The sequence below is a fragment of the Pseudorca crassidens genome, chromosome 4 (genome assembly GCF_039906515.1).
Source record: "Pseudorca crassidens isolate mPseCra1 chromosome 4, mPseCra1.hap1, whole genome shotgun sequence".
NCBI lineage: Eukaryota > Metazoa > Chordata > Mammalia > Artiodactyla > Delphinidae > Pseudorca > Pseudorca crassidens.
The window spans coordinates 149,268,522-149,283,315 of NC_090299.1; the positions used below are offsets into that span (position 1 = coordinate 149,268,522).

The following is a 14,794-nucleotide window of genomic DNA, read 5'->3' on the forward strand; positions in this document are numbered from 1 at the left end:
AGTACTGAAATGGCATAAAGTATATTAATCATTCTACATCTTGGCCAAAAAAATTAACTAAACTTTTTGTCCCCCTGTAGACACTTCAAGTATTCTTTACAATTATTTAATACTTGGAAATATAGATACCATTTATATTTCAAATTTTAGAATATAAAAGATGTATATGAAACAATCTTTGTTTGATAGCTTAATGTCATGGTATAAGTCTAGAAAAGATTTAAAATCTATTTTTATTGGATAAATTAACTGTGTATTACTAGGATAGTGGGGAATAAATTGACAATTTGACCAATCATCAATAATAGGATATAAAAATTTTCCTTTAGAGGTTCTAAAACTGTACCCAATGTTGACATTTAATTTATGACTTAGGCATATATCTGTCACTTAGTTATGGTTTGCTGGTCATATTAAAGTTTTCTGTATTGTCAGAAACTAACTATTAAGAAATCTGTGAAGTAAAAATGAAGATTATTAGATGTTCCTCATACCTGAAATTAAATGTGTTAGGAGAAATGGTTTTGCTTATAATTTTGAACAAAAAATACTGAGATGGTTAAATATAACTTTTATTTTAAACAAGAACTTACAATTCATTGGTTTACAGGACAAGCTGAAATGGAAGGTAATATAACTACTCTTTAAAATGAAATTACAGATTGGATTGACAATGACTTTATACAACTAAACGAATTTATCATATTATAACATGTTAAAATGATCTTCCATATATTAGGAACTGATATGCAAATCCAGAGTTCTTACACATAAATTAAATTCTGTAAGTTAACAAAATTTGTTGATTATACATATACAGTCACTGTGAATATATTTTAGATGATCCCCATACTTGTACTTTCCTTGGAAAACATTGAGAATTATGACATATGAAGACAGCGTATAAGGGACCTTAAGTCGGCTTTGATCCCATTATTAAGAAATCCATATAGAATTGGATTAAGACAGCAGGACATCATGCCTAGCAAGTGACAGATGCAATACACCAACTTGAAATGCCTGTTTGAAATCAGGCTATCGTTAAAATCGGTCACCACATGGAAAAGGTGCAGAGGCATCCAGCTCACTGCAAACACTAGTATCAAGATGGTCAGTCTGTAGAACACACTTCGAGATCTTTTTTTTAATCTCATGATAGAACAGTTTACTCTCATCTCATGAACATCTGAGTTTTCTTCCGGTTTCACCTCAAAGCAAGTGGGGACCCCTGGTATAAACTTACGGGATGAAGGGGGCTGACTTTTCCCAGAGCCCGAGTGTTCTGGAAGCCTTCTTGAGCGGTTCTCTGGAGGAGGTCTCGCCGGAGCAGGCAGCACGCATGCCGTCTTCTTGCTGTACCTCCTTCTGTGCTTTCTGATGAACGAATAGCTCCATTTCCGGCTGCTGGAGACCCTCACCTGAGGCCCACTCTTTTTGGAAGGATGGAGAGTTAAGTTGATCATCTCATTTTCTTCTAGTTGGTTTTCTTGGTTGGACAATCCACAGCTTATACTCCTGCAGACACTGGTATGACTTACAGTTAGACAAACTAAGGGCAGAATATACTGAACGAGCAATAAAGAGATAGTGAAAGCAATTCGGTATGCATCGGATGGCCATGACTCGACACATAAATACCTGCTGCTGAGCAACGCTGAACCAAATGTCTCCTGAAGTTCCACAAGGCTGTGAAACACTGGGAGGGGAGAACACATTGCAAAGCCTAGTGTCCAGACAGTAGCGATCAGGAAATAGCCATGATTTGCTGTTAAATGATTAGATACAGGATGCTTTATCATATGATACCTGACGATGGCGATAGATATTAAAATTAAAGTGGAAACCAGAACTGTCACACATTGAAGGAAAGGCATAATATGACACATGACCCTGCCAAACATCCACTGATCCAGCAAGACAGAGGTCAGTGTGAAAGGTGAGCAAAACAGCACAACCAAGATATCGGAGAAGGCCAGATTCCCAATGAGGAAGTTGACCGTTGTCTTCTGATTTCGCTTCCTCATGAGAGCCATTAAAATAAGTAGATTCCCCATAAAACCAAGAAGACTTACAAACGTATAGAGTCCAATCAGAAAATACTGCAAGTCATCGACACTGCTTTTGTAGTCATCCCAGACTGGGAAGTCAGAATTCCGAGTGGCAGCAGTATTGTTCTCTGCAGCAAATGTCTTGTTATAATAATCCTTGAGCTCTGAAGCCATATTATTCTCCTGCTTGGAATAAAAAGACATTAGTTAGCAACTCGAAAAAAAACTCCATGACTACTATAAATTAATCCATTGAGAAGGAAACATTATACCATGTGTTCCCATTACCTTATTCATTTACTAAAAAGTTTAGGGAAGTCTTTAACTGGCAACAAGTACAGTGTAAATGTCAATCAATAACAATTACAGTAAGTGTAAATCTATCATCACTTCTATGGTGTGTTGACTCGTGTTAAAATAGCAGAACTTTTTTTTTTTTAATTTATGTATAAATAATGTAAGGGACAGAAAAGACAAATGTGGATAAGAACTTCAAGATTATAATAGCTAATTAATATTGTTCTCCAGTCAAGGTACCTGATACATGTTGTAGTCATATAATCTTACCTTAAACATTCCTTCCTCTCTTACATCAATCAAGGTCAAACTTAAAAGTCACCTGCCCTAAAGTGTTCCTTCATCTGTTCAACTGGAACCTTTTGGAACCTCCATGTATTTCTGTTTATAGCTGTCTGATGCTACATGACACAATTTGCTTTGCACTGCAATTATAATAAAAATCAGTATACCTTATTTATGTATAAGCAATGGAAAAGTGAAACTGTGTTTTACTCACTGTGGTATCTACCATAAAACATGGCACAGTAACTTCACCATGGAAAGTGTTAAATAAATATATGTGGGAAGATGAAAAATTCAAACAAAAATAAATATTTATGGGGAAATGAGAAATTCAAACAAAAAGCTAATATCCTAAATATATCCAGTTCATATAATCTTCAGATTTGAGCTTCTCAAGTGTAGAAACACTATTCCATGACCTACATGTATAGAGTAGGCACTCAATAAATGTTTATCACATGGTACTGTTGACTATGTGAACACAATTGGATGGCAAAATCATTTCATGACTAATTCTCAGTCCTCTGAGAGGTGCAGATTACCATGAATTAAACCACTAAGCAGCTGGCTACTGGTGTTTTTAAAAACAAAATTTACCTGTTTATTTTTTAATTTAAAAATTGAAAGTAGATTTCAGCATTAAAAAGATTAAATAAATTCATATTTTTTAAGGAAGATAACACGGCATAAAGTTAAATGTAGAAGTGATACTAATATAACATCCCATAATAAGTTTTTTCACCTCAAGGAAATTAATAATGTAATATTAATACCACAATGATATTACTTTTATTTTTACTTTTTTTTAATTGGAGTATAATTGCTTTACAATGTTGGGTTACTTTCTGCTGTACAGTGAAGTGAATCAGATATATGTATACATATATCCCCTCCCTCTTGGACCTCCCTCCCACCCCCCCCATCCCACCCAACCAGGTCATCACAGAGCACCGAGCTGAGCTCCCTGTGCTATACAGCAGTTTCCCACTAGCTATCTAGTTTACACATGGAAGTGTATTTATGTCAAACCTAATCTCCCAATTCATCCCACTCTTCCCTTCCCCCTCTGTGTCCACATGGCTGTTCTCTACCTCTGTGTTTCGATTCCTGCCCTGCAAATAGGTTCATCTGTACTATTTTTCAAGCTTCCACATATATGCGTTAAGACACAATATTTGTTTTTCTCTTTCTGACTTACTGACTTACAGCACCATTTATTAAAGAGGCTGTCTTTTTTCCGTTGTATATTCTTGCCTTCTTTGTCATAGATTAGGTGACCATAGGTGTGTGGGTTTATCTCTGGGCTTTCTATCCTGTACCATTGATCTATATTTCTGTTTTTGTGCCAGTACCATATTGTCTTGATTACTGTAGCTTTGTAGTATAGTCTGAAGCCAGGGAGCCTGATTCCTCCAGCTCTGTTTTTCTTTCTCAACACTGTTTTGTCTATTCGGGGTCTTTTGTGTTTCCACACAGATTGTAAAATTTTTTGTTCTAATTCTGTGAAAAATGCCACTGGTAATTTGATAGGGATTGCACTGAACCTGTAGATTGCTTTGGGTAGTATAGTCGTTTTCACAATATTGATTCTTCCATCCAGGAGCATGGTATCTATCTCCATCTGTTAGTGTCATCTTTGATTTGTGTCATCAGTGTTTTATAGTTTTCTGAGTACAGGTATTTTGCTTCCTTAAGTAGGTTTATTCCCAGGTATTTTATTCTTTTTGTTGCAGTGGTAAATGGGAGTGTTTCCTTAATTTCTCTTTTTGATCTTTCACTGTTAGTGTATAGGAATGCAAGAGATTTCTGTGCATTAATTTTGTATTCCTGCAACCTTACCAAATTCATTGATTAGTTCACCAGTAGTTTTCTGGTGACATCTTTAGGATCTTCTATGTATAGTATCTTGTCATCGGCAAATAGTGACAGTTTTACTTCTTTTTTTCCAATTTGTATTCCTTTTATTTCTTTTTCTTCTCTGATTGCTGTGGCTAAGACTTCCAAAAGTATGTTGAATAATAGTGGCAAGAGTGGAAATCCTTGACTTGTTCCTTATCTTAGAGGAAATACTTTCAGTTTTTCATCGTTGAGAATGATGTTTGCTGTGGGTTTGTCATTTATGGCTTTTATTATGTTGAGGTAGGTTCCCTCTATGCCCACTTTCTGTAGAGTTTTTATCATAAATGTTTGTTGATTTTTGTCAAAAGCTTTTTCTGCATCTATTGAGATGATCATATGGTTTTTATTCTTTGTTTATGTGGTGTATCACATTGATTGATTTCTATATATTGAAGAATCCTTGCATCCCTGGGATAAATCCCACTTGATCATGATGTATGATCCTTTTAATGTGGTGTTGGAATCTGTTTGCTAGTATCTTGTTGAGGAAGTTTGCATCTATGTTCATCAGTGATATTGGCCTGTAATTTTCTTTTTTGTGGGATATCTTTGTCTGGTTTTCGTATCAGGGTGATGGTGGCCTTGTAGAATGAGTTTGAGAGTCTGCAATTTTTTGGAAGAGTTTGAGTAGGTTAGGTGTTATCTCTTCTCTAAATGTTTGATAGAATTTGCCTGTGAAGCCATCTGGTCCTTGACTTTTGTTTGTTGATTTTTAATTACAGTTTCACTTTCATTACTTGCGATCAGTCTGTTTGTATTTTCTAATTCTTCCTGGTTCAGTCTTGGAAAGTTGTACCTTTCCAAGAATTTGTCCATTTCTTCCAGACTGTCCATTTTATTGGCATGTAGTTGCTTGTAGTAGCTCTTATGACCCTTTGTATTTCTGTGGTGTCAGTTGTAACTTCTCTTTTTTCATTTCTAATTTTATTGATTTGACTTCTCTCTCTTTTTTTCTTGATGATTCTGGCTAAAAGTTTATCAATTATGTTATCTTCTTGAAGAACCAACTTTTAGTTTTATTGATCTTTGCTATTGTCTCTTCATTTCTATTTCATTTATTTCTGCTCTGATCTTTATGATTTCTTTCCTTCTACTAATTTTGGGTTTTTCCTTATCTCTTTTAACAGTCTTTATCTTATAGTCTATTTTATCTGATATGAGTATTACTACTCCAGCTTTATTGTTATTTCCATTTGCATGGAATATTTTTTACCATCCCCTCACTTTCAGTCTGTATGTGTCCTTAGGTCTGAAGTGGGTCTCTTGTAGACAGCATATATATGGGTCTTGTTTTTGTACCCTTTCAGCCAGTCTATGTCTTTTGGTTGGAGCATTAAACGTTCTACATTGAAGACGATTATTGATATGTATGTCCCTATTACCGTTTTCTTAATTGATTTGTGTTTGTTTTTGTGGGTCTTTTTCTTCTTTTGTGTTTCCCGCCTAGAGAAATTCCTTTAGCATTTGTTATAAAGCTGGTTTGGTGGTGCTGAATTCTCCTAGCTTTTGCTTGTCTGTAAAGCTTTTGATTTCTCCATCAAATCTGAATGAGATGCATGCTGGTAGAGTAATCTTGGTTGTAGATTTTTCCCTTTCATCACTTTAAATATATCCTGCCACTCCCTTCTGGCCTGAAGAGTTTTTGCTGAAAAATCAGCTGATAACCTTATGGGGATTCCCTTGTATGTTATTTGTTGCTTTTCCCTTGGTGCTTTTTATATATTTTCTTTGAATTTAAATTTTGTTAGTTTGATTAATATGTGTCTTGGTGTGTTTCTTCTAGGGTTTATCCTGTATGGGACTCTCTGCACTTCCTGGACTTGGGTGGCGATTTCCTACCCCATGTTAGGGAAGTTTCGACTATAATCTCTTCAAATATTTTCTCAGACCCTTTCTCTTTCTCTTCTTCTTCTGGGACCCTAATAATTTGAATGTCGGTGCATTTAATGTTTTCCCAGAGGTCTCTGAGACTGTCCTCAATTCTTTCCATTCTTTTTTCTTTATTCTGCTCCTCTGCAGTTATTTCCACCAGTCTACATTCCAGCTCACTTATTTGCTCTTCTCCCTCAGTTATTCTACTATTGATTCCTTCTAGTGTATTTTTCACTTCAGTTATTGTGTTGTTCATCACTTTTTGTTTGTTCTTTAGTTCTTCTAGGTCCTTGTTAAACATTTCTTGTATTTTCTCAATGCGTGCCTCCATTCTATTTCCAAGATTTTGTATCATTTTTACTATCATTACTCCGAATTCTTTTTCAGGTAGGTTGCCTATTTCCTCTTCATTTATTTTTTCTTGTAGGTTTTTACCTTGCTCCTTCGTCTGTAACATATTTTTTTGTCGTTTCATTTTTTTTTTTTTTTTTGATGGGTAGGGCTGTATACCTGTCTTACTGGTTGTTTGGCCTGAAGCATGCAGCACTATAATTTACAAGCAGTTGGGCAGAGCCGGGTTGGTGCCGATATGAGGACCTCTGGGAGACCTCAGTCTGATTAATATTCCCTGGGATCTGAGGTTCTCTGTTAGTCCAGCAGTTTGAACTCAGTGCTCCCATCACAGGAATTCAGGCCCTATCCTCGGCCTGGGAACCAAGCTACCACAAGTCGTGCAGCATAGCAAAAGAAAAGAAAAGAAAAAAGAAGCAGTACAATAACAAAGAATAAAAAATAAAATAAAATTAGAAAAATAAAAAATATATTAGGAAAAATAAAAATATAAGTGAAACAACTACACCAAGGTAAAACAGAACAACAACAGAAAAAAAAAAAAAAAGTGGGGGGAACAAGCCCAAAGGAGCAGAACAGTAACAAATTATAAAGAGTAAAATAAAATTAGAAAAATAAAAAACTTATCAGAAAAAATAAAAATATAAACGAATTAACAACAAGGTAAAACAGAACCACAACCTAAAAAAAAAAAAGGCCAGAAAAAGCTTGGGCTGTGTGGGGTGGAGCTTAGGTTCGGGGTGGAGCTTAGGCGGGGGCGGGGGGGTTAGGGCGGAGGTCAGGGCCCAGGCTCAGGACCTGGGCTGCTGGGAAAGGTGTGCTTTGGATTGCAGAGTTCCGAGGTAAGGCACTGGGTGGGGGGGGCGGGGGCGGGGGCGGGGCTTAGGCTCAGCGTGGCGGGAGTGAGCCTCAGAGGGCAGAGGTTTAGTCCCGGGACCTCAGCAGGCTTTCCGGGGCCCAGGCACTCCCTTCTGTTCCTCCGCTCTTCCAAGGGTCTCCCCCATCCCCGTTCATCCCCTGACTGTGGGTGGGCCCTTCTGGGCGTGGGAACCCCTTCCCGCCCCTAGCCGCCCCTCAGGGGCACCAGTCCTGTCCATCCGGCCTTTACTTTTCCTCCCCGCTCGCTCCCACTCCCACAGGACCCACGCGGCTCGAGGGGTCCCAGTGGGCAGATCAGGCTCGGGACCTCAGCAAGCTTCCTGGGGCCCAAGTGGGCAGGGGGAACTGGCCGCATGCCCTTCCGATCTTCTGCCCTCCCGAGGGTCTCCCCCGTTCCCCTCTGGGCGTGGGAACCCCTCCCCTCCCCCAGCTGCCCCTCAAGGGTGCCGGTCCCATCCTGCCTCAAGTTCTCCTCCCCCCTCCCTCCCCACCTCATCCTACCCAGTCGCTGGGGGGGTCCTCCCGTCCCCTTAGGTGTCTGTGGTCCCCCACCAGGGCCTGGTAGGTGCCCTAGTTGTGCGGAGACATGAACTCTGCATCCCCTCAGTCCACTCTCTTGACTCTGCTGATATTACTTATTTACTGGTATATATTAGAGATTTGACAGTATTGCCTAATGAAGTACACAACTGCCTATAATATATCAAGAAGAGGCAAAAGGAATGCTTTCTCCCCTTTAAAAAAAGCAAGCACCTCCAGTTTTTTTTTTTTTGCGGTACGCGGGCCTCTCACTGTTGTGGCCTCTCCCGTTGCGGAGCACAGGCTCCGGACGTGCAGGCTCAGTGGCCATGGCTCATGGGCCCAGCCGCTCCGCGGCATGTGGGATCTTCCCGAAACGAGGCACGAACCTGTGTCCCCTGCATCGGCAGGCAGACTCTCAACCACTGCGCCACCAGGGACGCCCAGCACTTATATTTTTTTAAACAAGAATATCCTACAGCATACTCAGGACAACAACAGTTTGTTAATTCTGATGAGTATACCTTGTTATAGAGATCCTGATATATATATATATATCTTAAAAAGGCATTTTCACTACATATCAATGTAGGTTTATCAACCTGTTTTTAGATCTATAGTTGGGTAATTATACTTAAAACTATAAAAATACATATATATTTAAATTAATAGTAAACCTTATTATCTTCAATTTATAAGGGAAGTATAGGTCCTGGTCCAATAAATTTCCAAGTAGAAAATGTTACTGTATACACACATTCATCATAAATAACTTTAAGTTTATATATAGCAATTTTCAAATAGGATGATATAAGCATTTTTGTGCTATAAGAAAATTTAGAAGTGTAAGTTTTTCACAATTTCTATAACTGATTTTATATTGATTGAATTTCTGAAAGCTAATTATCACTATATTCCTTTAAAGATAAATGAATTCAAAAGCTCAGGATCTTATTGACTTATTCTTAGGCTCTAACCAACAATTTACATTGACGTTGCCTCAAGTTGAAAAAGATAACTGGTACCAAACTGACTCACCAGGGTTACTGATTCATCCCACTCATCATATTCCCAGTCAATGGCCTTCCTGCTGCTCCCCTGGACAGCTCAGTGAGCTCCTAATCAGGGAAGCCCAGACTGGCTTTCTTGTCTCATTTCCTGAGATCCGATAACCCCCTGGCTCCATCTCGCTTGTTCATAACCCTCTTTACACTCATAATCTGTACAAGCTGTTTGTTACCATGATCCTTGTATACATATATATATCTTATTCTTCTCTGGACTCACTTTTTGGAAACAATCCTTTTTTGTTATACTTCAGTAGTTACTGATTGCCTCCCCTACGACCAAGGCAAGGACAAGGTAGAAACTGGGCAGTCGATTCTATAATGGTTTTGTGCTTTCTTGGGACATGTAACTATCGGATGACATTCCCGAGAGTAAAATATTACTGTTCCCAATTAGTTTATTTTTTGTTTTGTTTTTGTTTTTGCGGTACGCGAGTCTCTCACTGTTGTGGCCTCTCCCGCTGCGGAGAACAGGCTCCAGACGCGCAGGCTCAGCGGCCATGGCTCACGGGCCTAGTTGCTCCGCGGCATGTGGGATCTTCCCGGGCCGGGGCACGAACCCGTGTTCCCTGCATCGGCAGGTGGACTCTCAACCACTTCGCCACCAGAGAAGCCCACTGTTCTCAATTTGAAGTAAGAGGATATGCAGCACAATTGATGGTAATAGAAAGAATGTGGTTTTGAGTCTAAAACTCAGAGTGCCTCCAATGCATGGTCAGTTCTCTCTGCTGGACTCTAATGGAGAGAAGGAAAAATGTTTTAATTATGTTCATAATTTTAATGATGCTTAATAGAGTATGTTGCACATAGTGGATGCTAAGTAAGTATCTGTTACTTAATAATTTTAGAAAAGTAGTTTAATTTTTCCAGCTTTAAAATAACAGAAATGAATCATCCTGGGAATATGGGCAAGTTCAGGGTAAAGTATAACTATATGTGTATATATGTATATATATGGGTATATATATATATATATGTGTGTGTGTGTGTGTGTGTGTATGTCTGTACATATATACATATACTAGAACCACTGAAAGTAGACAAGCTTTCAGATGGTCCCAAAATGAAATGAAGAGTACCTATATAAACAACTGTGATGATTTACCACTTTACAATCTTAAATTACAAGCAGGCCTCATTTTATAGTTCTTCACTTTATTTCACTTATTGTGTTTTTTACCAATTGAAGGTTTGGGGCAATCCTGTGTAGAGCAAGTATATCAGCACCATTTTTCTAACAGCATTTGCTCACTTCATGTCTCTGTGTCACACTTCAGTAATTCTCTCGATATTTCAAATTTTTCATTATTATTTTATTTGTTATGTTGATATGTGATCAGTGATCTCTGATGTACTATTGTACTATTGTAATAGTACTATTGTAATGTTTGGGGCACCACAAACTTCCCCACGTAAGATGACAACTTAACCCGTAAACGTTGTGTGTGTTCTGACTGCTCCACTGACTGGCCATGCCCCCATCTCTCTCCCTCTCCTTGAGCCTCCCTGTTCCCCCCCGCCCCCCCCCCACCGAGACAAACAATATTGCAGTCAGGCCAGTTGTTAATCCTACAATGGCCTCTAAGTGTTGAAATGAAAGGAAGAGTTTCACATCTCTCACTTTAAATCAAAAGCTAGAAATGATTTAGCTCAGTAAGCAAGGCACGTCAGAAGCCGAGATAGGCTGAAAGCTAAGCCTCTTGCACCAAACAGTTAGCCAAGTTGTGAATGCAAAGGAACAGTTCTTGAAGGAAATTAAAAGTGCTACTCCAGTGAATACATGAGTGATAAGAAAGAGCAACAGCCTTATTGCTGATACGGAGGAAGTTTTAGTGGTCTGGATAAAAGATCAAAGTGACAACATTCCCTCAATCCAAAGCCTCATCCAGAGCCAGACCCCAACTCTCTTCAATTCTGTGAAGGCTGAGAGAGGTGAGGAAGCTGTAGAAGAAAAGTCTGACGCTAGCAGAGGTTCATGAGATTTAAGGAAAGAAGCCGTTTCCATAACAGAAAAGTGCAAGGTGAAGCAGCAAGTGCTGATACAGAAGCTACATTAAGTTATCCAGAAACTCTAGCTAAGGTATTTCTGAAGGTGGATACACAAAAGAACAGATTTTCAATGTAGACTAAACAGTCTTATATTGGAAGATGCCATCTAGGACTTTCATAGCTAGAGAGGAGAAGTTGATAACTGGCTTCAAAGCTGCAAAGGACAGGCTGATCCTGTTGTTAGGGGCTAATGCAGCCAGTGACTTTACGTTGAGCCAAAGTTCATTTACTATTCCGAAAATCCTAGGGCCTTTAAGAATTATGCTCAATCTACTCTACCTGTGCTCTATATATAGAACAACAAAGCCTGGATAATAGCACATCTATTGACAATAGGGTTTACTGAATATTTTAAGCTCACTGTTGAGACCTACTGCTCAGAAAAAAGGATTCCTTTCAAAATAGTACTGCTCGTTGACAGTGCACCTGGTCAACCAAAAACTCTGACGAAGATGTAAGAGATTAATGTTGTTTTCTTGCCCGCTAACACAACATCCATTCTGCAGCCCATAGATCAAGGAGTAATTTCGACTTTCAAGTCTTAATATTTAAGAAACACATTTTTGTAAGGCTTGAGCTGCCATAGACAGCGATTCTTCTGAAGGATTTGGGCAGAGTCAATTGAAAAACTTCTGGAAAGGATTCACCATTCTAGATGCCATTAAGAATATTTGTGATTCATGAGAACAGGTCAACATATCAGCATGACCACGGGTTTGGAAGAAGTTGATTTCAACCCTCATGGATGACTTTGAGGGGTCAAGACTTCAGAGGAGGAAGGAACTGCAGATGTGGTGGAAACAGCAAGAGAACTAGAATTAGACATGGAGCCTGAAGATGGGACTGAACTGCTGCAATCTCATGATAAAATTTTAATGGGTGAGGAGTTGCTTCTTATGGATGAACTTAGAAAGTGGTTTCTTGAGATGGAATCTTCTCAAGAAGATCCATCTTGAGATGGTAGAAATGCTGTGAAGATTGCTGAAATGACAACAGAAGTTTAAGAAAAGGAGAAAAAGCACACAGGATTTCTTTCCTTCAACTTAGGCCTTCACGTCCTTTTTTCCTGAAAAGTACAATAAGGAAGCCTATAATGGAAATGTAAAATCTCTTTAATAATGATCTGTTTTGCAACAAGTGTCATAATGAACATTGTACAATTTTATGCAACATAAATATTTTATACATAATAAAAAATAATGTTAAATGTGAACTTCAGCTCAGCTTACTAGAGAAATTATGAAATAGAGAATGTTTTTAAAATGAAATATTATTTTGGAAGAAATCTGATATTGACTGTGTGAAACCTTTGTGGTGCCTAATTACGAGATTTCATTTTTCTCTTTTATATCTAGTTTTAACCCCTCTACCCTCAGAATTCCTAGGCTGAAACACCAAACTTTAATCCTCAGAGTAAAAGTGAAAAAAAAAATTTCCTGGTTAAACTGTGGTGACTGTTTTTAAAAAAGCAATGTCTTGTAAAGACATTGCAACTTTGCTATATTGTAATTGTTTATAAAAATTGATCTATATGTGACACCAACATAAATGAAATCTCGTGAATAGACTTTAAGTGTGTTGAATAGATAGTTCTTCAAAAAGAACTGCATGAACTCAGAGGACAATGAAGGATTGCGCGTATACATTTAAGTAAGGTCCCTTTGTTAGGCTCTTTACCTGCCTTAATGTAAATGCACATCTTTCATCTCAAAAAAGATGCCAATCACACAAAAGAATAAAATCCATGTAATTTTTTTCCCCTCTGGCAATGATAACATATCAACTATTGCCTACTTTGCTGTGATCCTGGAACAATGGCGAGATTCCACGTTCTAAAATATTCCCACGATTTATTTTTAAAGCCAGAATCTGGCAAAATTCAAATCGGAAAGAAATACTGCTCCGCTCAGCTGATAAACACGCAGGCACAGCCACCCTCTCTTCCCATTTCTAACACTAGTTTCTCTTCCTTTGAGAAATCTGAAATTTAAAATTTCATTCGGGCTGCAAATTCCGCTGAGAGCGCCTTAGGCAATTTCCACGGTCTGTCATAAAGTCTCTGGGCTTCGATCCAACGCGGTCGTTCGGTCCCTTTAAAAGGTAACCGAAAGGTCCGCAAGCTCGGGGATGAATTCCCGGGGTCGGAAGTCGAGGCGCAGGGATGTGTCCCCGGAGCGCAGACCGGGGCGCGCTGCCTCGGGGTCTCGGGCATCAGCGGGCAGCGGGGCAGGTGCTCGACGCCCCGGGACCCCAGCCTCGGACGCCGCCGGGCCGCCGCGGGCTCGCCCTCCCCAGAGGCTGCGTCCTCCCCGCCTCCCCGGGACCCCCGACACTCTCCTCCAGCTCAGCTCCGCGCGCCCACCCGGGGAGCTCCTGCGCCGCAGGGAGCCCCGCCGGGTCCCTCCGCTCTACCTCCGCGCCCCGAAGTCGCCCGGACCCCCGCTTCCAGCCCCGGCCCTTCCCGTACCTCGGGGCGCCCCGGCTCCCGGGATCGCGGCCGCTCCTGCGCCCGGTGGCGGCGGGGACGGGGGCAGGGGCCGCCCGGGCACACGACTGCTCCCCGAGCCCGCCCAGGGCGCCCCCTACCTTCGTGTGGGCCGGGGAGAGGCGGCAGCCCCCAGCACCCCGTCTCCCGGGCCGGGCCCGCCGAGGCCGCGCAGGGAAGTCGGGGTCCGCGGCCGGCGTGGGCTCCCGGGGAACGCCGCAAGGCCCAGGTTTTCTCTTTGTTCGAAAAATAATAATAAAAACCAAACCAAAGCAGCGCGCTGGTCTTTCTCGCACCTTCCAGAGGGCGGCGGGGGGCCGCCTGACCTGCGGGGACGCTGGGACGCGGGGTGGCGGAGGCGCTCGGGCGCAGTAGGCACGGGGATCTGCGGGAGCCGCGGGGACCAGGCGTGGGCGTGGGGCCCGGGGCCCGGGAGGCTGGAGCGAGCCCACGCTTCCCAGGCTGCGCGTGGCAGCTAAAGAAGGCTGGGATGAGAAGAGTTGTCATAGGTTAAAAAAGTCCCAAGCAAAAAGAACTTGTCCTCCTTTTCTGCTCAACGTGATTTCCATCCCCAGGGCGTCCAAATCTGTATCGCGCAGGTTTGCCTTATTTTTAGTTATTAGTTGTCAGGTGTTTAATGCTTTTCTGTGTGTGTGAGTGTGTGTGTGTGTGTGTGTGTGTGTGTGTGTGTGTTTGCGTGCGCGCGCGCGCGAGAGAGAGAGAGGGAGGCAGGGAGAGAGAAAAAAGAAGAGAGAAGAGGCAAGAGAGATTGGGATGAAACCGTGTACAAGCCCCTGGGTCCCTGTCTTTTGAAGTAAAGCTTTTGCTTTAGTCTCTGGAGCCTCCCTTGAATCTCTAAAGGCTGCTCCAGAGTTAATGATTGGGAACGTGAACATGCAGAAACAAAGAACAGCTGTTGGGTGGAGAAACTGGTGACAATTTAGACCATAAACCAGCCACAGCAAAATCACCGAACTCCCAGTTTCCTGAAAGATACAGATAAAGGCTCCGCACACATTCCTCAGTTGTTTTTGCAGGAAGCA

At 40.9% G+C, this 14,794-nt stretch overlaps 1 protein-coding gene across 1 annotated transcript; it reads right to left on the reverse strand.

The window, feature by feature from the left end:
* Window positions 1-564: 564 nt before the first annotated feature.
* On the reverse strand, window positions 565-14,313 carry NPY5R (neuropeptide Y receptor Y5). Its single transcript, XM_067734759.1, has 2 exons — window positions 14,048-14,313; window positions 565-2,231 (listed from the first exon to the last, which is right to left on the reverse strand). Exon 2 carries the CDS (start codon window positions 2,220-2,222, stop codon window positions 882-884), a length of 1,341 nt encoding a protein of 446 aa, XP_067590860.1. The 5' UTR covers window positions 2,223-2,231; window positions 14,048-14,313; the 3' UTR covers window positions 565-881.
* Window positions 14,314-14,794: the final 481 nt, after the last annotated feature.

Bases quoted from the DNA above. Each gene is read 5' to 3' on its own strand.
- NPY5R (XM_067734759.1), bottom strand. From the start codon at position 2,222: ATGGCTTCAGAGCTCAAGGATTATTATAACAAGACATTTGCTGCAGAG.